The sequence below is a fragment of the Protomyctophum bolini genome (genome assembly GCF_963924005.1).
Source record: "Protomyctophum bolini genome assembly, chromosome: 20".
Classification (NCBI taxonomy): Eukaryota; Metazoa; Chordata; class Actinopteri; order Myctophiformes; family Myctophidae; genus Protomyctophum; species Protomyctophum bolini.
In genome coordinates this window covers 8828805-8852924 of record NC_137881.1, presented here as the reverse complement: position 1 = coordinate 8852924, position 24120 = coordinate 8828805, and the positions used below count along the sequence as shown (strand labels likewise).

Below are 24120 nucleotides of genomic sequence, written 5' to 3'. Positions count from 1 at the left end.
CTGTGGCTGCAGGGGGAGAAAGTCATAGTGAAACCTGGTTTAACTCACAGCTTCAAGATGAATTATCTGGTCTTCCCACAGTAGAAATTGAATTCATCCTTTCCACTTAATATTTGGAGTAGATGCTGACATTCTGGGTGCTTTCTACAAAGTGTCCTTGAGCAAGACACTGAACCCAAAGACACTGAACTGAACCCAAAGACACTGAACTGAACCCAAAGACACTGAACTGAACCCAAAGACACTGAACTGAACCCAAAGACACTGAACCCAAAGACACTGAACTGAACCCAAAGACACTGAAGCCAAAGACACTGAACTGAACCCAAAGACACTGAACCCAAATTGCTCCCAATGAGCAGGCTGGTGCCCTGCATAGTTTCCTCTGGCGTCACTCAGTGTGTGAATAGGTGAATGTAATACACATTGCAAAGCGCTTTGGATAAAAGCGATATATCCATTTACCAAATTGTTTTCGTAGCCTTTTTCCCTGAACAAATTCAAACATCCATTGGGAATGACACATGACCACTCCACCTGCTTTTATCATTGCTGTTCACATTAACACATTGCTGTCCAGAGTAAAGCATCAATGGCACCTGGTTATTCTTTCATCATCACAGTGCAAATAATGCAAGTACCATTCCAATACAAAGCAAATTGATTTCTAAAACCTTACCTCTGACGTGATGAAACCAGTACCAGTGCCGTCTTCTCACTTGAATAGTTGAATTATAAAAAATGTCCCCTTAAGACTTAAGTGCTATTGTGGGAACTGGTCTCAGCTGACAGCTTGAATCTGTAACCAGGAGCTAGCTATTAAACATCAGGCAGCCTTCAAACTACATCAGATGTGGAGGAGTAACGGTTAAAACAAATATAGCTCATTTTGATCGGACATCACCCATCATATCCCAGTCTACCCTGGATGTTATCGCTTCCTCTGCAGACAGTTTACCCTCTCCCAGGCTTTCATAAAGTTTCAGTGATTCAGCATTTTCATACCTCCTCCTCACCACTCCCTCTCAGTCATTTTCAACTCCGTCACTGCCATTTGTAAAATCTCACCCTCTCTCTCTCTCTAACCCTTCCGAGGCAGTGGTACTGTGTGGCGGGGCTGGGTTGGGAGTGTGGTGTAGTGCAGCAACTCCTTTGGTCCTCCTGGCTGGCATCCGTCTACTCAAAAGCCCCTCCCAGTGTCGTCAACACAACGCACCACCCGACAGCCCCTAGTGTATAGGATAGTAGGTTCCAGTCTGCCTTTCACAAAATCTGCTCATAATAAACATGCTGGCATGACACAGGCATAAAGAAAGGCCTGCCGTAAATACATTGGAAGCAATGGATCCTGTCCGCAAGCCATAATACGACGTCTATGTTTCTACCAACATAGACACTGCTACCTATTCCTAAAAGGAATTTGTAATAACGCTTTCAGGCCGTTCTTCCCACCATTAGAGAAAGAGGTGGTTACTTTTGACTTTAAACTCATTTATTTAAATGTTATAATATAATACTATAATATTAATGTCTGTTCAGGTGAGAGGTTTTGTTTGTATTTTCCCCAAAAATCTACTCTGGTTGTGCTTACAAAAAACAAAAATAATAAACTAGTCTAACGTTTATATGATTTAATGATTTGTCTAAACCTTTGTCTACATATGAACTCAATACAATCTAAACCTAAAACAACGAGTAAGACGCGCAAACGCGGGAAGCGAACGCAGCTCGTACATTTTTGGGTTTTGGACGTATAGCTGCTTTGGGGACTCCTTATATGGTGCCCCTTTTGTGCCCATATATGGAGCTGAGTGGACCTGGCCCCTTTTGTGCCCATATATGGAGCTGAGTGATTGCTGATGCAACACACTCCATATTTGGATAGCGGGACAGACACACAGACAGACAGACACACACACAGACAGACAGACATGATCTGCTAGGTCTCATAGTAAGTGCTCACTGCGTTCGCAATAAATTGAAGACCACACATGTTTTGGTTTGCTTTTTATTACTTCATGGTCAACATAAGATTAAGTTATCCCCATCAATTGCACAGCATGTACTGTAGATGACAGACATTTCTATACTGATTTGGCAAACAATCTGCAACTGTTTTATCCAATTAATGAAATTATGAAAATGGAATGAAAGACAACTGTATGAAATTACTTTGTTTGGCATAGACATACAGTATCATTTGTTTGAAACAACATTTCTTGCTCCTATTATTAAGACAATACTGAACAGTTCCCACACAATAAAGCTTGGAAGCTCCCTTTAAATTACGTTCCTCTTCCAATAATATTAGAGGAACTACAGTATAAGAAAAATAAAAAATAAAACATACAATTATCAATACTATATTATACCATTTTCTATACATTTATAAAAATCACTTATTTGCAATGCTTTTAAATTCCTTTTCTTTATTCTTCATTTTTTTTAAGTACACTTACAAACAAAATTAAGAAATTCACACACAGTATATCCCATATTTTTGGTGTCAAAACACATTGCATATGTATAAATTTCTCGGAATACGCAAATGTGTATTCACTGTGATGTGATGGTTTGTTTTGTTTCACCACTGCATTCATTTCTTCTGGATTCCTGCAGTCACTCCCTTGCATTACTCACACCATATTCTCTTTACAGCACAAAATCACAGCAAGTACTTCACCGGATAACGACACACTTTAAAATGGCTTTTAGTGCCATGAAACCTAGGTTGTAACTTGCAATTCTCTACATACAAAATGGCAAAATACTATTCCTTAACCACTTAAAAAAGAAGAAGAAAGAAAATAAAAGCCCATCTACAAGCTAACAATGCATTGCTATAATGCGACACACTGTTGGCTTGTAGATGGACTATTTTTGCACAAGTCAATACCGTCATATGACTTATATTAGTATAAAATAGGACTTGAGTGGTTAAATCTATAAAAGAAGTACTTCACCCATTTTCAATCGGTCGACAGTCGACAATAATGCGTATTATAAGATGCCACAATTTCCATCAATTCACACTCGTCTCATTATGGGCTATGGACAGTTCAGAAACGGACCTACCAATGACACCAATGGGGATTCCAAGCTAATAGAAATTACAGCACCTCTCTACCTGGAAAGTTAGCATGCTGAAATAGAAGCTATTGTTCTAATATTAAAAAAAAAAAAAAAAAAAAACACACACACACACACACACACACTTGTGTGAAGTGAGGGGCGATCTTATCACATTCCATTCTCAGCCAATCAAATCATCCCTATGTGGTACACACAATGCTGGTCATAGGAGGGGCTAGTGCCCCTCAAAAATAAAAAATAAAGTTTGAAATGTCCAAATCTGACTACCGATCAGTGTTGTTTTTGGCAGCAAATTTAGATTTTAGTTTTAGTCTTAGTCTCTTGAATAGTTTTTTAGTTTGAGTCACATTTTAGTCACCTGGAATGTTTTAGTGTTAGTCTAGTTTCAGTCGACTAAATGTCATGAGATTTTAGTCGACTAAAAGTAATTTTGGCAGGCCTTGATGCCGTCGTAATGACTGATTTTACACTAACATTAGTTAGTCTAGTTTTTAGCTGTTGATGAAATTGTCAGTATATTTAGTCTTAGTCGTCATAGCTTAGTTTTCATTTAGTTTCTATTTAGTTTTCGTCAGTGAAAAAAGGTAGTCGACGAACATTTTTCGTCTTAGTTTTTAGTCGACAAAAGCAACACTGCTACCGATGATGTCAGTGGTAAGCCGGTTTCTGAACAGTCAACAGTGCTCTTCTGAGACGACGAGTGAGTAGACAGAAATGGTGGCATCTTATAATGACCATTAGGTTGAAAATGGGTCGATGTGGTCCTTTAACCCATTTTTTTAACCCCTTTTGGTGTTAGCATCGTGTTATGCTTTAGCTATTGAAAAACAGCAGATCTACAAGCTCGTAGCGCGACACTCGCCACTGCTGTTTTTGAAAAATTGAAGAACGACTGACATAGAAACATAGCTTTTTCAGAAAACTGTCAGGATGTAGAAGACATTTTTTTAATCTGATCTCAGGTCAAAATGGGTTAACTTCATTCATTGTTATTAGAACAAATGGAAGAGACCAAGTAGGATTTCCTCAGTATGGAACAAATTCTTGCCATAGTGTATTAGCTGTGAGACCCAGCAGCCTATACATTTAGTATAAAATATGTACTCTGTTGTGATGTTAAAGGCAGGTGTGAGAGCAACTTGCCCATTTCTAAAAAGTCTAATTCATACTTTGTTGAATATTTCACTGTTGCTGGAGGAAAATAAGCGATTTTCAGCTGAGAATCTGTTACTTCGTCGATGACAAGGTTGATCAACAATATATAAATTAGCCCTATATAGAGCTTAGTAACAGCAAAGAGAGATGGTGCCTAGGTCTTCAAACACTACCACCCAACACTTCAGAATTAAAACCATAAAAAACATAATTGCACCGATGAATTGAAAATTTAAACAGACTATACAAAAAAGGCTATGTTAACAATAGAATCTGAAAAAATAAAAATCTTTTTTTTTCTCTCTCTCTCTCTCTCTCTTTTCTGTGGGGAAGGGGGGGGGTGCAGTATTTTGGGCACTAGATTATTTTTATTTTTTTGTATACTGCAAAATGGCAGTACAGGTTACGGATGGATGAAACCAAAGTGTGAAACCATGTACGTACAAGCACACTGGAAACTTCAGTTCATTAGGTCAGCACAAGAAATGGGTTTGAGAAAAAGATAAGTCTATTTTTCTTGAAGGCCACCAATCAGCATTTTAACGCCACTATTTCAACTATGTTATCCAGGGGGTTTACCCCCCCTCTTCAGGACTCAAGCACAAGGCCCTGGATGAAGGTTAGAAAATAATACATCATCTCACAGAAAAAGAGTGCTAGCGGCACACAATGGTAGAGGAGATGTGACTGATCAGACAGCATCTGCTCCTGATCGGTTACAGTGAGTGACTATGACAGGGTCAAGAAGGGAAGAAAGAGGATGACCTACATTAGGCAGTTCTGCCCGTTTCAGTTCCTTCCCTGGTCCCCTTTATCCACACCATGTCAAAAGTTTATTGTTTATCGACTTGTGAAAATAAACCCAATATGCTACAGACGGCTTCAACTTCAAAGCTTCAACTGTTTCATCTTCCCCGTTTTTTCGTCAGACATGTGATGGTGTGAGAGAGGCAGGGGGGCTCAAACCCACATGGGGGCATGGAGGAGCCAGGGACCAAAAATGTAATAGGGCCGGGAGGGAAGACCCTGTTTTCCCGCTGGATCGGACCGACCGCAGTGTCCACCCTTCAGGTCTCTTAGAACAGAGAGCCCTTGTTGGATCTATCTGCTGTGGGGGGTTAGGGTACGATGGGCGACACGCTGGCCTCTTACGGGAACTCTCCGCTGGACTTCTCCAGCGCGAGAGCCTTGTTTGTGGCACCTTCCAGTCCATGCTGGGGTCACTCAGAATATGTCTGGAGAGTCCTCCCAGCTGCCCCGCTCCTTGGCTTCCCAATAGCCTCCTTTATAGATATGAACGGGCTCACCTGTGATTGGGTCTTCACAATGCTCAAACCATAGCGCCTTGGGGTCGTCGTGGTGTGCACCTGGAGGAGGAAATAACAAATAGTTAGTTGTCTGTAGTGTATATTGCCAAAAAGAGACTGTACAGTAGTAAGTTCCACATCGCTTTCAAGAGAACCAGCAATCAGAAGCAATGAAGCTAAATGCTGACTGATAGGCAAGTGGAAGAGAGAGAGAGAGAGAGAGGTAAAAAAAACCAAAAACAGAAATACTTGCTTTTTATAGAGGAGTCAGTAAAAGAGTCCTCATCGATAGCTTTTGAGAAAGAAAAATTAGTTACAGAGATTGTCTGGCAGTTTTGTTCCAAGATTTTTCCAATTGCGGTTGGGAGGGAGGATAGAGCATTAGAACAGTGGTTCCCAAAGTGGGGTCCGGGGACCCCTAAGGGTCCTTGAGAGAGTTCCAGGGGGTCCCCAGCTAAATGATAGTTAGGAACCAAATGGACCCTTATGGGTCTGTAACTCAGAGTGTACAAATGGAACCAAATGGACCCATCAGGGTCCATTTGTACACTCTCAAAGTTAAATTAACATTGATTTTACAATATACATTGGGGTCCCAGAGATAGAAATGGGGGACCGTAGCCCAATTCAGGTCAAACCGAACCGTGAAAATCATCCCTTATGGGGGTCCTTGACATATGTTTTCAAATGGGGGTCCACGGGCTAATGAGTGTCAATCTGGGGGTCCTTGACATGAAAAAGTTTGGGAACCACTGCATTAGAAGACATAATAACCATGCGATCTTACCTTCTTCTGATTGGCTGGCGGTGCGTTGGCTGGCGGCCTCCCTCTCCCTCTCTCGACGGACGCTCCGCTGCTTCTCCTCCAGTCTCTGCTTCTCGGCATTAGCCTCGTCCCAGCGGCCGTCCTCCATCAGCCGTTGGTCAGGCCGGCGCCGGCTGTCCGTGGGCGCCATGCCTTCCTCGGGCTCGTTCAGGGTGAGCGCCAGGTCAGTGAAGAAATACATGGCTTCTGCACCCTCACTGTAGAGAAGTCACAGGCGGCAAAAAGAGGGTCATTCATTCATAGACAACAATCAGATTCGTGTACCACAGGAAGGATTATGAGTGTACATCTCATGAGTTGACCTGGCAATCAAAACACTGCCCTGCTATGTCAACTGAGCTACCAGGGCCCCTAGAGAACGGGAAGGGATACAGTTTACACCCGCGAGGCTGTAAACTGGCTACTAACGGGGCCACTAACGGGGCCTACTAACGGGGTCTACTTTTGTCGCATCATCCTTTCAACAAGTACTTGCCTAAAGACATTTTCTCAACTGACAAGCAGACACGTTTCTCAACTTGTCGCAAAGGGCTGTATAGGTCCGAGTACACACACTCAGATGCAAATGTACAAAGGCAGTCAGTCCTCACGGTAGTGGGTTCTTCCGCCAGATCTCGCGGGCTTTGAGTGTCTGGTACACTGTTTTCTGTTTGCCTTCGGTGCCGTTCTCTCCCCCTCGGCTGCTCTGCATCACCCTGGAGAACTCCATCTTCTCGTCCCACGTTCCCGACAACACGTAGTGGGCTTTCCCATCCTTGTCCGTCACCACGCCGGACACCTGACCAGAGGAGGAGAGAAAGGAAAAGAGAACGCTCTTCATCATGTTGTGACCGTAACCCATTTTGACCTGAGATCAGATTCTAAAAATGTCTTCTGCATCCTGACAAGTTTTCTGAAAAAGCTATGTTTCTATGTCAGTCGTTCTTCATAATAGCAGACCTACAAGCAGACCTATGAGCTTGTAGATCTGCTATTTTTCAATAGCTAAAGCATAACATAATGCTAACACCAAAAGGGCTCCCCGCCCAGAATGGGTTTTAAAGACCACAGGGAAGAAAAAAACCCACAGGAATCAGCAATGCTAGACCGAAAAGCGCTAAGGACTGCAGAATAACGTGTCAGGCGGTATCTCAGAAAAAAGCAGAACTTGTCTATGACTAACGGTGTGAAGGAAAGGAAGACCTGTTGCAACTGAGTCTGAAATGTTCTCTTTTTTTCCCTCACCTTCCTGGCCACATCTCTGGAAAAGTAGCTATAGGGGATAAACTTCAGATGGCAACGATCCCCCGTCGTATGGTTCACCACATCTATCTCTCCTGACTGGGGAAGAGATGGAGAGATTTGTCACTTTGGCCACTCAAATACATCGGCAATCATTCTGTAGTAATGGCAATTCATACCGAGAGAACATTATATGATCTGAACAATATTATCTGTACCGTTTGGCTTTTCTTCGCCTTACCTGGTCAATCCATAGCTTGCCCACAATGATATTGTGCACGGTGGTGGTAACTTTCTTCCATGTGTAGTGATTGTCGCCTTTTTCAAAGATGGCATGGATTGTGCCTGCAAGGACGACCCAAGATAATGTTTGTTTGTACAACAAAATAATAATCACATGCATGTTTATTAACTTGATGCATTAGCCTGATGTGTACACTGTGTTAAAGGAGAAAACCATGCTAGAAGGCTTTCTTACCCTTATTTGTAGTTGTTACGTCCCCACCAAAGAGGTCCAGGTGTTATTTTGTGCAAAAGCACATTATTGGCTATTTCTCCTAATATAAGCCCTCAATGGGGGTTGGGGTTTTTGTGCTAATTCGCTTATTTCCAGTCGACTAAATGTCATATAAGATTTCTGAAATCTGCAGTCTCACAACGCGTCGCATTGTGAGCGTGTAGATCTGCTATTTTCAGCATGCAACCAGGTGTAAAATATACTTATACTAGTTATAATATACTTATACTAGTTATAATATACTTATACTAGTCCCCTTCCTAGCATTTTAGTCTAGTTTTTAGCTGTTGTCAGTATTGTCAGTATATTTAGTCATAGTCAACAAAAACAAAACACTGATACTGCACATGACTCCTGAACAAGTGTGTGTTCTCAAAGTCACATGACTCCTGAACAAGTGTGTGTTCTCAAAGTCACATGACTCCTGAACAAGTGTGTGTTCTCAAAGTCGCCGTTGCTCACCTAAGGGCATGATTGACAGGTATTTGCCCCTAAACTTGCTTACCTAAGGGCATGATTGACAGGTATTTGCCCTTAAACTTACTTACCTAAAGGCATGATTGAGAGGTATTTGCCCCTAAACTTACTTACCTAAGGGCATGATTGACAGGTATTTGCCCCTAAACTTACTTACCTAAGGGCATGATTGATAGGCATTTTCCCCTAAACTTACTTACCTAAGGGCATGATTGACAGGTATTTGCCCTTAAACTTACTTACCTAAGGGCATGATTGACAGGTATTTGCCCTTAAACTTACTTACCTAAGGGCATGATTGACAGGTATTTGCCCCTAAACGTACTCACCTAAGGGCATGATTGATAGGCATTTGCCCCTAAACTTACTTACCTAAGGGCATGATTGATAGGTATTTGCCCCTAAACGTACTCACCTAAGGGCATGATTGATAGGTATTTGCCCCTAAACTTGCTCACCTAAGGGCATGATTGATATAGGTATTTGCCCCTAAACGTACTCACCTAAGGGCATGATTGATAGGTATTTGCCCCTAAACTTGCTCACCTAAGGGCATGATTGATATAGGTATTTGCCCCTAAACGTACTCACCTAAGGGCATGATTGATATAGGTATTTGCCCCTAAACGTACTCACCTAAGGGCATGATTGATATAGGTATTTGCCCCTAAACGTACTCACCTAAGGGCATGATTGAGAGGTATTTGCCCCTAAACGTACTCACCTAAGGGCATGATTGATAGGTATTTGCCCCTAAACTTGCTGGCGACGGTGATCTCCTGCCTCAGGGTCCAGCCTCGATCGGAGATCACATGATGTGCTGCTGCAGGTGGGTGATGACTCACCTAAGAATAAATGGATATTTTGTGTTTATGTATATATATTTTTCAAATGACATTCAATTCAATTCAAATTGATACAGGAAATAGGCCCACTGAAGACTTCCGAAATAACAAAACAGATTGAATTACGTCAAGCATGTCAACAAAAGCCTTCAATGACTGGTCAAATATCATGACTTAAATCATCTTGTAACGGATATATGACTAGTATTAATACAAACTAAATCACAGGTTGTGAATGATCCTCCTAAAAATAAGAACAGAAACATCACATAGAAATCACATAAATCCCAGTCTATTAATATCTTTTTCACTTTTCATAACTTCACTTATTTTATACCAGATATCAATGTAGGTCAGTTTGGGAATGAACCAAATTTGGAGAAGACTGACATAGACTCACTAAATTGAGAAAGGACGCAATCATGTCACCCTCCGGGGGTCCTGGGATGCAATACTGTACTTAGTACTGTACTCTTAACGTTGAAATAGGACTCATAAAATGTCCCTGGGACACTAAGCTGCATGTCAGTCTGCACTAATGATAATGGATGCTGTGTTCAAGGCTTGTGATATCATGTGCACTGCAATGTTTATTTGTATGAATATGATGTTACCCGTCGATGCTAGCCGTGAACATTCAAAGTGTATACGTTTCCAAAAATATGTGCCCAAATGCCCAGACCTGTCTTACCCGTTAGCATGAAGCGTGGCATGAAGCTCCACATTCCAACAATACTAACCCACACATTCCCCTTTACATTCCACGCTTATCTTAACCATGGCTACATTCCACTCCATCGTTAAACCATGGCCTGCCATCTTCCTCACACACACCCCCCTCATGTTGTCAATCTCTGTTGTATAATATAACTTGGCGGGTCGAGTTCCTTAAACCATTTAGGCCTGACCTCAAAATTTTAAAGAATTCTTCTAAATCCTTCTAAATTTTCAGGATTTTTCAAAAATAGCAGACCTACAAGCTTGTAGCGCGCCACTCGGTGGCGTGCTATGAGCTTGTAGATCTGCTATTTTTCAATAGCTAAATTTCATAATTTAATAAAACGGCTAATTGGGGCGACTGTGGCTCAGGAGGTAGAGCAGGTCATCCAATGATCCATGGGTCGGCGGTTTGAATCCCGGCTCCTCCTGTCTAAGTGTCGAAGTGTCCTTGGGCAAGACACTGAACCCCAAATTGCTCTCCCGATGTGCTGGTTGGTGCCTTGCATGGCATTCCGCCGCAATCGGTGTATGAATGTGTGTGTGAATGGGTGAATGTAATGCACAAAGGCGCCTTGGATAAAGGCGCTATATAAATGCACCATTTACCATTTTATAACAGAATGTTTAAAACACCAAGGGGTTCCCGCACAAAATGGGTTAAAAGTGACTTTTTCTCGCCCGCCCCCCCAACTCACTCACTTGCTCACAGAGGGAACGGTAGCTGCTCTCTCTCCGGCGGTCGAGCTCGTAGGTCTCGCCCAGTAAGGGGTTGAAAGGCTTGCCCGTGCGGTGGACAGTGGTGGAGTAGGACGAGACGGAGAAGGCGGCCACGTAGCACAGCTGCTCCAGAGTGCTCTGGCACTTGGCCGCCTTGTCCAGCAGCTCGTGGTACTCCAGGTCCTCCGACAGCCGCTGTAGCATGGAGATGGGCTCGTTGAAGTTCACCTGGACGTCAAAGGGAGAGAGACCACACACACACGCATTAATGTGTGCTCGCACGTACAAATACTGTAAGCTGCTTTGGACGCTAAAAGGGTTTCATCTGCGGATTCGGGTTCTTGGAAACGCCCCCCAGGCACTGCGTTAGTTTTACTGAGGTTAGGTTTAGGTATACTTTTACTGAGGTTAAGGTTAGGGTTAGGTTTAGGTGTAGGCTGTCAATCACAGCGATTGGCCAGTCACAGCGCACCATTTACAGATTAAACCATATTCGCGCTTTGGACACATTGCAATACATGCATCATTTACATGCTAACGTTTCAGTGTCCGATGGACCCCAGAGCAACGTTTTGGTGAGCAGACATTATGGAGAACGGCAATGCAAGGGAAATAGAAAACTAAAATATATTCAACCTCATAGATACACATGTATGTACAAAATGTATTTAAATCTCTTAGCTACACCAACATTGTTCTCTTGCACAGAGCACTGATGCACACTTACAGACGGAGAGAGAAAGCGGGAGAAGCGACGTCAGTGTGCATAAGCTCATAAACACCACACTATTGACCAGAATGACCAGACAATCTCTCTATGCATGCATGCACACATGCACAGGACAGAGACCATGCATCTATGATGCGCATGCATGTGCGTCTGATTACCTTTAACACCAACATGCTAAATGTGACCCGTACGCGCACCTGCCACACATGAGCACACCGTAATGGTTATTAAAGCAGCCCTATGTAGTAGGTAGGTATCAGTGGCCACAAATAATATGACAGCCAAACGTCTTTGACTTCATCACCCAAGAGTCTTTGCAAGCATGTCCGGCGAGGAGACGCTGTGATTGGCCAATCTTCACTTTGACTGACCGTTATGCCGTGGCAAATACCATGAAACTCATTGTCTTCCCTATACATATCAAGGAAGCGTATATCTATTCTACGTCCGAGCATAGACATGGCAACACCCCGCCTGCCTCTGATTGGCCTACCGACACTGCCCGCCTTGCCTGTCCTCCGAGATGCAAGGCTACTCCGTGGTGGGAAATAATACACAGAATGTACAAGTGAATGGCAACACCAGACAGTAACTTAAATTTTTGTATAAGAGGCAAACTAATATTGTTTGTGCCTTTTGCTTTGATTGAATAATTGATTGAACACGTAGTCCTATGTACTATGATTTGGCTGTGTTCTAAATTAAAGTGTTGATGTGTATTGATCTAATTATAGTAAACTAATATACTAAAAAAGATAAAGATCAAGGTAAGAGACCTTTTTACAGTACAATAATGTTTAAAGTTTACACATGTATACAAATAAACAGTTATATTAGTTTGCTTCTTCTACAAAAAAATAAAGTTACTGTCGCGCGTGCCAAGCTGTCATTCATTCGTACTTGTATTATTTATATATTTCCCACACGGAGTAACCTCGCGCAGCAGACTATCCAGCATGTATCTTCCACCTCGGAGACACCGGCTGTGTCGGTAGGCCAATCAGAGGCAGGCGGGGCGTTACCATGTCTATGCTCGGACGTAGAAAAAATATACGCATCAAGGAAGCTTTGAGAAGGAAGAGAAGTGGTCACGTGACTGGGCTGCGCCATGACACTTTCATGGGACGGTTTTCATGGGAACTAAACTCACACCGGAAAGTGCAATGAATTCATGGCAGTGAATGGAGCCAGCTGGACCAGCTCATAACAAACATTATTTATGAACAATTGAGACCTTTGTCATATAATCGGTTCAGGAATATAAAAGAAGACACATCACAGGTTGTTTTCTAATGACTTACTTTTCGATGTGCACAGTATATCATTTTATCTGAGGATCTAAACAGCAGCAGGTATCGTTTCTGGCTCCGAAGTATCGTGAGATTTGGCTGCTAGACAGGAAACGGTGGGACGTCTCGCGATACTTGGTACGTTCAGAAAGGTACTTTGTGCTCTTTAGATACCATACCAAAAATGACACAGTGTACACATCGAAAAGCAACACAGTTGTTTTTTGTTATTTTCCAGAAGTGATTACTTTACAAAAGGTCTCAGTCATTCATAAATAAGGTTCATGAGCTGGTCACTGAGCTCTCATTGACTCCAGTGCATTCTGCCAAACTTAGTTTGGCTCCCATGAAAGTGTCATGGCGCAGCCCAGTCACGTGACCACTTGTCTTTCCTTCTCAAAGCTTCCTTGATACATATGTAGTATAGGGAAGTCAAGCCTTGACTAGGCCCTAGCAGGGATGGCCCGAGGATGATTGGCATTGCTTAAACATGTAACTTTATAATTTTGTGGGACATAATGCTATATAGTTGTACAAAAGGTTACATAGTGGCCTGGGCCGTGGCTCAGCGGTCTAGGCACCTTGGCTGGTAATCCAGTCTGGCAGTGTGCCGTGGATTCGACTCCCGATTCCGACGGCCTTTACTGCATGTCACCCCATTTCTCTCCCCATTTCCTGTCAGCCTACTGTCTTGTCTATCCCTCCATAAAATATATAAAATAAAGGCGAAAGCCACAAAGAAAAATCATAAAAAAACCCGTTACATAGTGCTGCTTTAATGTGCGTTATCAAATAGATTGTTATTTATTTCCTAGGAAGACGGCCTAGTATAGTATTTGTGGTGATACTGACAGGCATGGGGATTTTAGACAGCTCTTTGCCAATGCAGTTCTTCATTATGCTCCATAGGTTGAGTGAGTAGTTGGGCTTGTCTGGGATATGGGTGCGCCTCTTCTTCACCGGCAACAGTTCCTGAGACGGGGATTCATGGTTGATGGCTAGCGGCTCCTCGTTAAGCTACGAATGGGGGGGGGGGGGGGGGGATATGACATGTTAATATAATGTGCAGTATGAATTATACGTTTTACGCTTAGCGACTGGCTGAAACAAATGTGACACCTACCGACTGATCATCGGAACACATTTCACTGTTGAAGCCACTGACGCTGCTGCTTGATCTTCTGTTCGCAGAGAGATCAAAAGACATTTAATGACAGCATAGAATGGTTTAGAAATGTCCACAACTGCCACTACTTCATGTCTCTTAAAGGAGACATGAAGTAGTCCTAACAATGACATACTACTAGAAACTAAATGCACAATTAAGACAACTTGTGACATCTAAAAGGCATGATGATCATTATGATTAACGGAATCCGAAGGAAAGTACGCACATCTCTAAAAAGAAAACAAAGAACTGTCAGGTGCTAAACAAAAGGATACGTACAGGAGGAGGAGAGAATGTCTGCTCACTGTCGAGTAGCTCCCACTGGAAGTTTTATTTGATAAAGGATGACTTTATCAAATAAAGTTTGCAGTGGGAGCTACTCAACAGTGTGCGGACATTATCTCCTTCTCATAATAATTATGATTATGATGTGTTTTGGTTTACATCCTGAATCTGATACCAACTTTTACAAGGGATTTTTCCTCTAGAACAGACTAGCATTCTACAAGCTGCGGACGTTTGTCTGGAGCCTGTCACAAACTGCAAAATGACAGTAAAGTGTTACTTTAATTTTAGAATGGATGGGAGTCAATGGGGCTCAGATCTGGTAAACTGTGAGCTAATTTTGACATATCTGATGTCTCAATATTACATCGATACAGCAGAAAAATGATAAATGCACATTTATTGTCATTGTGGCATGGCCCTGTAAGAGCCAATATTGCTTACAACACAACCCCTTGCTACTAATCCAATAATGCAAAGCACCATAAAATAGACGCAGACATTTCTGATGTCTCTATATTTGCCCATGACCGACATGATCATCAATATGATGTCAGAGATCCACGTGGTAGTCACGCCGTTATTGGACATATTCCTATAGGAGGACGTTGGTACTTAAGTGTAATCAACTTCAAGGAAGTGTACCAAAAACAACAAGTAATAAGCAATAAACCAAATAAGCAACAGCAATGGCATAAATGAAGACTATGGGGAATTACGCTGTGAATGTGTTCATTTCGAGTAAACAAAAAACAACATCATTTGTAATCAGGTTGCATCACTCAGACTGACTTATGGAAGTGGGGGTCTGCGGGTACAGTGATGAACTCGGGTGCCTCTTCCATGGCGTCGAAGAACTCGTTGTCGTCCTCTTCATCACTCGCCTCACCCTTTCCTGGTCCGGCAACACCCGGTCCGGAAATACCTGGCCCAGCAATACCTGGAGGGGAAATGATAGGGCGAGTCAGGTCAGGTGTGCTACGTTGGACGTTATCTAACCTTCGTTATTCCTACCACGGTCAGTGAAATGGTGTGACCCGTGGAAGATGCCTCAGGCAAGACTAAGCTTTCTCATCAGAGCCACGTATGACACCATTCCTACTCCAACAAACCTGGCACGGTGGTACGGCTCTGAGGACAACTGTGGCCTCTGTGAAACAGGCAAGGGAAATCTCCGCCACATCCTGTGTGGCTGCCAGACAGCTTTGGCCCAGGGTCGTTACAGGTGGCGGCATGACCAGGTACTAAGGAAGCTGGCGGAACACACAGAGAACATGAGAGTCCTGGCCAATGAGAAGTCAACATCCCAACAGAGGCAGCTGGTTCAGTTTGTAACAGCGGGACAACCCAAGAGAAACTGCCCTAACGCAGACAGAACAGCGCTCCTGACTCCAGGCAAAGACTGGTCAATAAGAGCAGACCTTGACAAACGGCTACGCTTCCCCTTTGACATCACCATCACCACACTGAGACCCGACATCGTCCTGTGGTCATCAACCGAGAAGCGAGTCCCGTTAGTCGAGTTGACAGTCCCTTGGGAGCAGAACATCCAGGAAGCGTACGAGAGGAAAAAGGCCCGGTATGCAGATCTAGTGGCAGAATGCCAAGAGAAAGGCTGGAGAGCAACAACCTATCCAGTGGAAGTCGGCTGCCGCGGCTACACCGGCCTCTCAACAAACCGCTTCTTGAGGGATATCGGCTTCAGGGCAGCAAAGGCCAAGAAGGTCCTAAAGGATCTCTCGGAGGAAGCGGAAAAGGGAAGTTTCTGGCGCTGGCTGAGAAGAAAAGACAGGAGTTGGGGGAATCGAGATGCCACACAGGCAGAAATGCCCTGCAGGTACCAACGACTGCCTGTCATGTAAATTTCAAGCCGTGTTGTTTTTAGCAGCAAATTTTTCATTTAGTTTTAGTCACATTTTAGTCACCTGGAATGTTTTAGTGTTAGTCTAGTTGTAGTCGACTGAATCTCATAAGATTTTAGTCGGCTAAATCTACAGTTGATTTAGTCTAACAACATTTTTTTTGGCGGGCCTTGATGCCGTCGGAATTACTTTTTTCACTTTTTTCCACAAATAGCCCACTTTCACTGTGGGCTATTTTCAGCATGCAACCAAGTGTGAAATTACTTATACTGGATATCTTGTCCACTAGTCCCTTCCTAACATTTTAGTCTAGTTTTTAGCCGTTGAAATTGTCAGTATATTTAGTTTTAGTCATAGCTTAGTTTTCATTTAGTTTCTATTTAGTTTTCGTCAGTGAAAAAAGGTAGTCAACGAACATTTTTCGTCTTAGTTTTAGTCGACAAAAACAACACTGATTACAAGTGCTGTGTGATGACCTTGTTCTCTGCTGTGCTACTTTACTGTGAAGGTCTACATCACGTAGACTATTATTAGACACTATTATTTTCAAATCACAGACACCTTGCCTTTACACGTGGGTCTGTGTGCTTACCTTTGTTGTCAGTGGCATCTTTAGTGGCGGCTCCTCTGAAAGCTCTCTCCAAGTTATTGTGCTGCTTAGCAAGCTGTTCCAGGGTCTCCTCTAGCCTCACTCTTTGCTCCCGCTCAGCCTGGAGGGCTTTCTGCCAGCGTTTACTGTGGGCCTGGGCCAGTGATAGGAAGTCTCGGCAGGCCTAGTGAGGGAAATGTCACAAAATATCCATATACCTGGGTCGAAACGGTTCTTTACATTTTTGAAACCCTTTTTAATAGGTTGACAAATGCTATTTAACTTTTATTTTTACAGAATGTTGGCGTGGGTGTAGAAATGTGTTTCACTTCTACAGAGTATAATGTCAGCTCGAAATAATGTGCAGAGAGAACCCCTTGTTCTATTCATTTTATTTTTACTGGCTGACGCCACCAAAACCTGAAGGTTATTTATATTTTAGATTAGATTATTTTTCAGACACAATACACAATGACACACACCACTGGCATCATTGGGATTTCAGATCTGACAAAAACCTGCAGGAGCCTATAGGCCAGTCAATCTAAACTAAAAAGGGGCGTGACACAAAAGGAATTGCAATAGTAATCGTTCAAGGTTTTTTTTTATGATCCTCATAAAAGGTCATCCAAATAACATTTGGACAAAAATTGATTATTATATGAATTGTGGCTCGTGGTAAATTCAGGGGTTGAAAGTTTGAATACCATTGAAAACCTATATACGGCAAAAGGTAGCATGTGACATGTCAAGCATTAGTTTTGCACGAACAAACACTCCTTCGGCCATAGCAGTCATCACAAATGTGATGAGGTCATCACATTTGCGCTGAGGTCATCACATTTGCGCAACTTCAACCACTGAATTTATCATGATCCATTTATATAATTAACCAATTTTGAACACAATCAGCGCCGGGATTTATTTCAAAATAGAAGCTTGGGGTGGCGGGCAGATATGGCAGCTTTTATTCGTTAAGCCGGGGGCTTCCGTTCCGTACAAAAACCGGGAGGCTGCGAGGCATAATGTTGCTTGCTTACCTTACTATGATTACGATCGAGTCTCTCTAGAAGCGTTAATATTCCGGGCGAGAGGCATGTTGAAGTCAGAAATTAAGACAGAAGTATAGCAGCTCCCTAGATTACGCATGGCCTTTCTTTCTGATCGCTAAACAGGGAAGTGAACGGCAGAGCACACGTGCGAAAAGCAGGGAGTACATTGCAGAAGGATAGGCCATTGCAGAAGGATTGATATGGTTTGATATCAATGAAAAGGACGCGTACACACGTCGTCGGTTGGATTAGCTATGATGTTTCCACACATCGTACGGTCTGAATGTGTTTTATGACCCTAAGGATCATAATAAACCTTGAACTATTACTATTTATTTTGGGTCAAATCTTAGTGGCCTACTTAGGAAACACAGATTGGAAGGGAAAAGGTAAAGGCAGATACATACGAAACAGAGGTGACACTCACATTAATCATAGCATTCGATGTTATGCGAAACAGTGTTGCTCTCTCCGTCACCTGACGGATCTTATCCCCAGCTTCTCCGGTAAGTCGTAAACTGTCCAGCTCTGACAAAGACCTGGAATAGATTGCCAAAAGAAATCTTTGAAAGCCATTCTGTTCATATACTGTATGAGTGCACATACTGTAAGTGTGTGGCTGTGTACAAATGTGCATGTGTAAACAATGTAAGTATAATATATGCTTAAAAGTTCCCTTCGGCATGGCAATAGAGCACCGAAGTCTGACGTCAATATCGGTAGAGGGCGCAAATCCACAGGTTTGTGTACTTTTTATTTGCATTATAATCCCCATAGATCGCCTCATATAACAACTGTGTTTGAAAAATAAACATGTCACCGCTTCACTCATATGGATATTAAGAATCAACTGACGCTAATGTTACTGCTACTGAATTAGTTAAATTTTCACTAGAAGCAGACTGTATCATATATGAGTGACTGACGGTTGCAAACGATACAGACACCTCCCTGACAATAACGCAGAAACAGCTTGTTTATTTTTGGACCACAACGCTTATATGAAAAGATTTTAAGATCACACCATGTTATTCTCCATAGAGAAATTACTTCCGCAAACCAGGGGAATCGAAGGGATGAGTGAGTTACGTCAGGACTTCGGTGCTCTATGGCAACAACTATTGCAACCTTAAATTCATTGTTTAAGTAACAAACATCTGTCAAAATAGCTTGTACGTTAAGTGGATCACATTCCGACTATGGCTATTCTGGATACTGAAATCATTAGTTAACATCACATAATGTTATCAACTCATCAACATGCAAAAGAAAGAACGCTGTCAAACAGCTTATCAGTTATGCGTTTCTTTTGCAGTGCTGTTGCCGCGGTCAGACCGAGAACACTGGAAGAACCGGATGGAGCGGTCGCTAAGATGTGTGTAAAAAGCACGGTAGAGAGCCACAACATTGAGTTTTATTTGTAGCTATATACTGGGTTACACCACTACAGACCAACCTTTGGAGGGCAGAACCATGTTTGGAGATGAGGTCATTGCACGTGCTCAGATCTTCCACCTTGCTGCCCAGTATCCTGAGCGTGGACTGGACTTCTGAGTTCTGAGAACCCCCACCTTGGCCTTGGGGAGAGTTTGTAGAAAAGTCATCCCCAGAATCATCTAAGGACAAACAAGACAACAGAGACCCAATGCTCAGATTAAAAGGTTCAGCAAAAAAACATTTGTCACTCACCTAGCATGACTCATGACTGGTGAAAGAAACTCATTCTTAGAAGCAGAACATTAATCTAGTAAAAAGACACAATTCAGTACAGTACAAAAATTGCAAATGGTAATCATTCATGGAACAAAACATGATACTGATACAAGCAGTCCTTAGTGTGTGTAAAATAACAATAATTACATAATAGCTTGAATTTATATAGTTATAGGAGGCATCAACTGAAGGCTCTGTCTATGTACCCAATATTACATGTTTCGATTATATGGACCTTCATCAGGCATCAGCCCAAGTACCTGACTCAGCCTGCATGCGTGCAGCCTTAGCTTTGGCCAGCTCTAGGGCAGTGATCCAGCGCTGGCGTTCCACCTCACAACTGGCCTTCAGGTGATAGGTCTGTGCCCCACCATTAGAGATGACAAAGTTGCAGGCATCGTCCACAGCGATAGTTGCTGTAGCCAGGTTAATGGTTCCTCTACACGTGTGGCCCATCTCTGCTTGGGTCCTGTTATTCAGGGAGAAGGGGTATTTAGCATGCCTTGGAATGGATCAGATCAGACCAAATGCCATAAAGATGAAGGTGTTAAATTGTTAATATTTACTTTCACTGTTAAGCTTTGGACAACAGCCATGACGACTTGATTTATAAGGGGCAATTTCATGATCGCACACTCACTACGGTCAAGTTTTAATTCTCATATGGATTTGTGGGTTTCAAGTAGTCTCGCGTAGCCAGACAGCTATTCCACAATCTCGAATGCTATATAGTCTGGAAGTGCAGTAAGGAAGGTGCCATTTCCGTCCACATAAATATATTTTAGAATATCTTTAATTTAAACTTTTTATTCCCATTTCTGCTAAGCAACATGCTTAAATCATTTCGATTTATATTAGGATAAATTCAAGCGACTGCAAAGCCGAAACTGAATGTGGAGGAGGCTTCACTTTACTTACTTTATCGCTTGCTCGTGATCAGAGCTTCCGTGCTCCAGACTGTAGGACGCCGACAGAAGCATTTAAAATATGTGAGTGGCATCAGTCTGGCCATGCGAGACTATGGTTCAAGTAAATCTATTGAGTGTTATAAAACAGTAGTTACAGCAGGTTTCAAGTGTAATGTGGTCGTGGCTTGGCACTACTCATTTCTATGGTACCATCTATGGTTTATAGGCTGACAAACCGTACCTGTAGTAAGACAACAAGCCATTGCTCAGGACAAACCATCGGCGCTGATATCCTTTGATATAATTAGTCCATTTGAACACCCAGCCTTTGTATGTGTCACCGGCTGGGGTTGGCGTGGGACTCCTGGGCTCTGACATCACAGCCCCCCCAAAGTAAGACACAGATCTGCGGGACCTTTGAGGAAATACAGACAACATAGAATGTAAAGAGGGATGTGTATAATGATTTTGTTCTGTGCAATCACAAGACTTAATTAGTCATGACTTTATTTATTGCTAGTAGAGATAGCAGCAGCTGAGCCCATTGATCAAAGGCTAAGAATCAAGAAAGATTGCATAACAACATGAGAACAAGAGAATAAATTAAATTAAGTCTAGAATACAGCCAAAGTCATAATAACTTAAGACCTTTAGTAGTTGATTTCTTTATATTTATATATATATATATATATATATATATATATTAGATTTAGGTTTGCTTCAGTTCACAGACTTCTAATCGTAATATAATGGTTGTTGTCAACCAAATCAAATCAGACATTTAAGTTATAGTTGCATGTTTTTTTTTTCCCTTTCTGCCAACCACTAATAAGAGTTAAACATCTCATAAAATCCCAACTCCACAGATAACAACTCGTTGATCAAACGTACAAGATGAAGTTAACAAACGCACAGCCACTTAAGTTAATATGCGAGTTTGTTGAGTGGTTATACTTACTTCCCTATGCAAATAGCCTTGTTAGTTTGCAGATCTTAACATTTTTGCCTATGACATGCCCAAAATAGGCACGTCAGGGTGAATGTATATAAAGTCGGGTAGCTCACCGATTTAGAGACAACTTTCGTCTATATTATTTAATGTTTTGCGAAGTTCATAATATGAAAATACGCATAGTTGAGGCAAAGTTTAGCATGTTAGCCTCCCTGGCTAGCTGATGGTGGCTATGTTTACCTTGACGTGTCCGTAATGTGAGATCAGGTTGAAGTCACGGCTAACTTTGACGCCCATAAGCTAGCTATGTAGCTAGCTAGCTGGCTAACACCGATCACCGAAGAAAAAAATATATATACGAAAACAAGGACAAAATCCACCAGGACGACGGTTCAGACAACAATGTTGGGGCTGTGAATTACAATCGCGAAGAGGAATTCACACGACAACGCATTGGAGCCGAGCTTTACTCTGCATGTTTCATAACGACAAGATCTCATAGCCTAGCAGGCAGGCAGCACCATGCTAACGTCAGTGTTAGCTTGTATGTTCGTTCGTTGGTTACACCCGCAGGGTGCCACGCAATTCTATGTCGTCTAGAAACGGACAGTCCCCTCCTGGAACCACGACGTTACCACCCTTAAAAACGAATTGATGGCAGTAAGTAAGTCCTTGATGACAGACAGACAGTATAAGGTCCTTGAAGCGAATGTACAGTACAATAATATTAATCATGGGCGATATCGTATTATTATATTCTATATGATATGTCGTGTCCATGTTTCGTTTCGCTAAATTATATTTATGATGATTTAATTGATGCCCAGCAGTCTGTTCTTCTCGATGGTACGTGGATGTATCGATGTCAGAGACTCAGAGTTATTGCAGTGTCTTTTATATTTATTTGAAAAATAAACGTGAACTGAACATTTTAAATTTGAATCGAGCGTTGCCCCTCTCTGTCCTAAATCATTATCTGCCAACACTGACACCAAATATATGACGTGACTGAAATAAAAATTAAATATAAGCGATTTATCTGAGTTTTATTTGTTTTGTTACGGATCGACACTCGCGACTGACGAGTGGGAAAAGATGGGAAAATGTCGACTCTGGTGGGACTCGAACCCACAACCTTTGAATCACTTCGCTAGTGAAATTGCCTAGAAGTCCAATGCGCTATCCATTGCGCCACAGAGCCACCTGTTGCACATTTGAAGAAATTACGTTTTTAAACGACGTCAGCGACGTCGTTACCTATGTCATTTCTTTCTCTTCTTCTTTTCAACAACTTGTTTAACAAGTGCTGAAACAAGCTCTGTTAAGCACTATTTCTCACGGGTCCTGACCGTCCTGTGGGAATATATGCAACTCAATATATGGGGAATACACATGAGACAAATGGCAGTACATTTACTGCGAAAAGGGAACGCCTGGTGGCGCCATAGAGCTAGAATTCGGGTGGAGGAAACTCGGAGAAGCCCCAACCCGTGGAATGCACTGTCCCCTTAGATACTCTAAGGACACCCTCCAAAGTCCAAACCTTCAAAACCCACCTCTTCAATATTGCTTTCCCTAGCTAACTCTTTTCACTGGTTTGATGTTTTTATTCCTTAGCTGTGTGTGTGTGTGTGTGTGTGTGTGTGTGTGTGTGTGTGTGTGTGTGTGTGTGATTATTCTCTAATAAAGTTTGTTGCTTCCTCTTGCCCCCCATGTAAAGCGGGTACTCAGAAAAGCGCTATATAAGTTTCAAGTTTGAGATATTATTATTATTATTACTTGCTCAAGCAGAGCGCGGTACTGTAATCGGCTGCATATATGTCGGTGGTGTCCGTCGGCCAATCAGGGACCAGGACCAGCGATCAGCAGGGTATGTATGTAATAGGGGCAGAGTGGCTTGCTGGTAACCGCAAGGTTGCTAGTTCGAACCCGGGCTCCCCCAGAGTTGGTATCAAAGTGTCCTTGAGCAAGACACTGAAACCCGAATTGCTCCTGATGTGCTGGTTGATGCATTGGATGGTTTCCGCCGTGTGTGTGAATGTAATGCACAATCTATTGTATTCGTCTTCAGGGCCCCAAATCATACCCTAAAGCACTATAGGCCTAGTGTCTATTGAAAACACATCAGCAGCAACATCAGCAGCAGCACATCAGCACAACTGCATTGGCACCTGTTCTTGTATAAAGCTATGCTTGGACTAGTTTAGTTGCACTGGAAAGTGTATTTGGAAGGCTGGTGCAAGGAGAAGTCACCACGCTAAATATCATAACTGAAGTTGTGGACATTGAAGTGATGCACATCAGCGTCGGAGAGGAAGAGGCACTGTCAGATCAGTTACGCAACTTTTGGGAAATCGAATCCCTTGGAATCCACATGAAAGAAATGCATTCTGAGAAGGAAGACATGGCAGTGTATCCCAAGCCGTGCATTTCCACGGCTTCCCAAGTCGTGGATGCCTATTCCCACTATAGGCTGAGGGAGAAATGCCACTTGACAGTTTTCAAATCAGCAGAAAACATCAGGTAAGTGATCGAGATTGTCCTAAATACATCTCATCTTTCCCGAAATTGTACTAACTATAATTTGTTTTTCTTTCAAAATAAAATTGAGAAAACAAGAAAATATCATGTTTTATTTTAAAACCTAAAATGAAACAACAGAACACAGGCCTGTTTTCGTTATTCAACGAGGGG

The 24120-nt window shown here is 42.4% G+C and overlaps 1 protein-coding gene across 3 annotated transcripts; it reads right to left on the bottom strand.

Annotated features, from left to right (window-relative positions):
* Positions 1-2005: 2005 nt before the first annotated feature.
* LOC308335555 (oxysterol-binding protein 1-like) lies at positions 2006-21976 on the bottom strand. Of its 3 annotated transcripts, none has more exons than XM_080792610.1 (18): positions 21667-21976; positions 20716-20889; positions 19827-20035; positions 19310-19469; positions 18281-18392; positions 16805-16985; positions 15463-15603; positions 15143-15290; positions 14021-14078; positions 13750-13914; positions 10861-11106; positions 9321-9441; positions 7844-7947; positions 7606-7701; positions 6972-7159; positions 6343-6578; positions 5809-5847; positions 2006-5615 (listed from the first exon to the last, which is right to left on the bottom strand). In XM_080792610.1, the coding sequence occupies exons 2-18, from the start codon at positions 20850-20852 to the stop codon at positions 5473-5475; spliced, it is 2484 nt and encodes an 827-aa protein (XP_080648736.1). In that variant the 5' UTR covers positions 20853-20889; positions 21667-21976; the 3' UTR covers positions 2006-5472. The 3 variants fall into 3 exon arrangements, with proteins under 3 accessions (XP_080648736.1, XP_080648737.1, XP_080648738.1); XM_080792611.1 differs by lacking the exon at positions 21667-21976 and adding an exon at positions 21433-21477; XM_080792612.1 differs by lacking the exon at positions 15463-15603.
* Positions 21977-24120: the final 2144 nt, after the last annotated feature.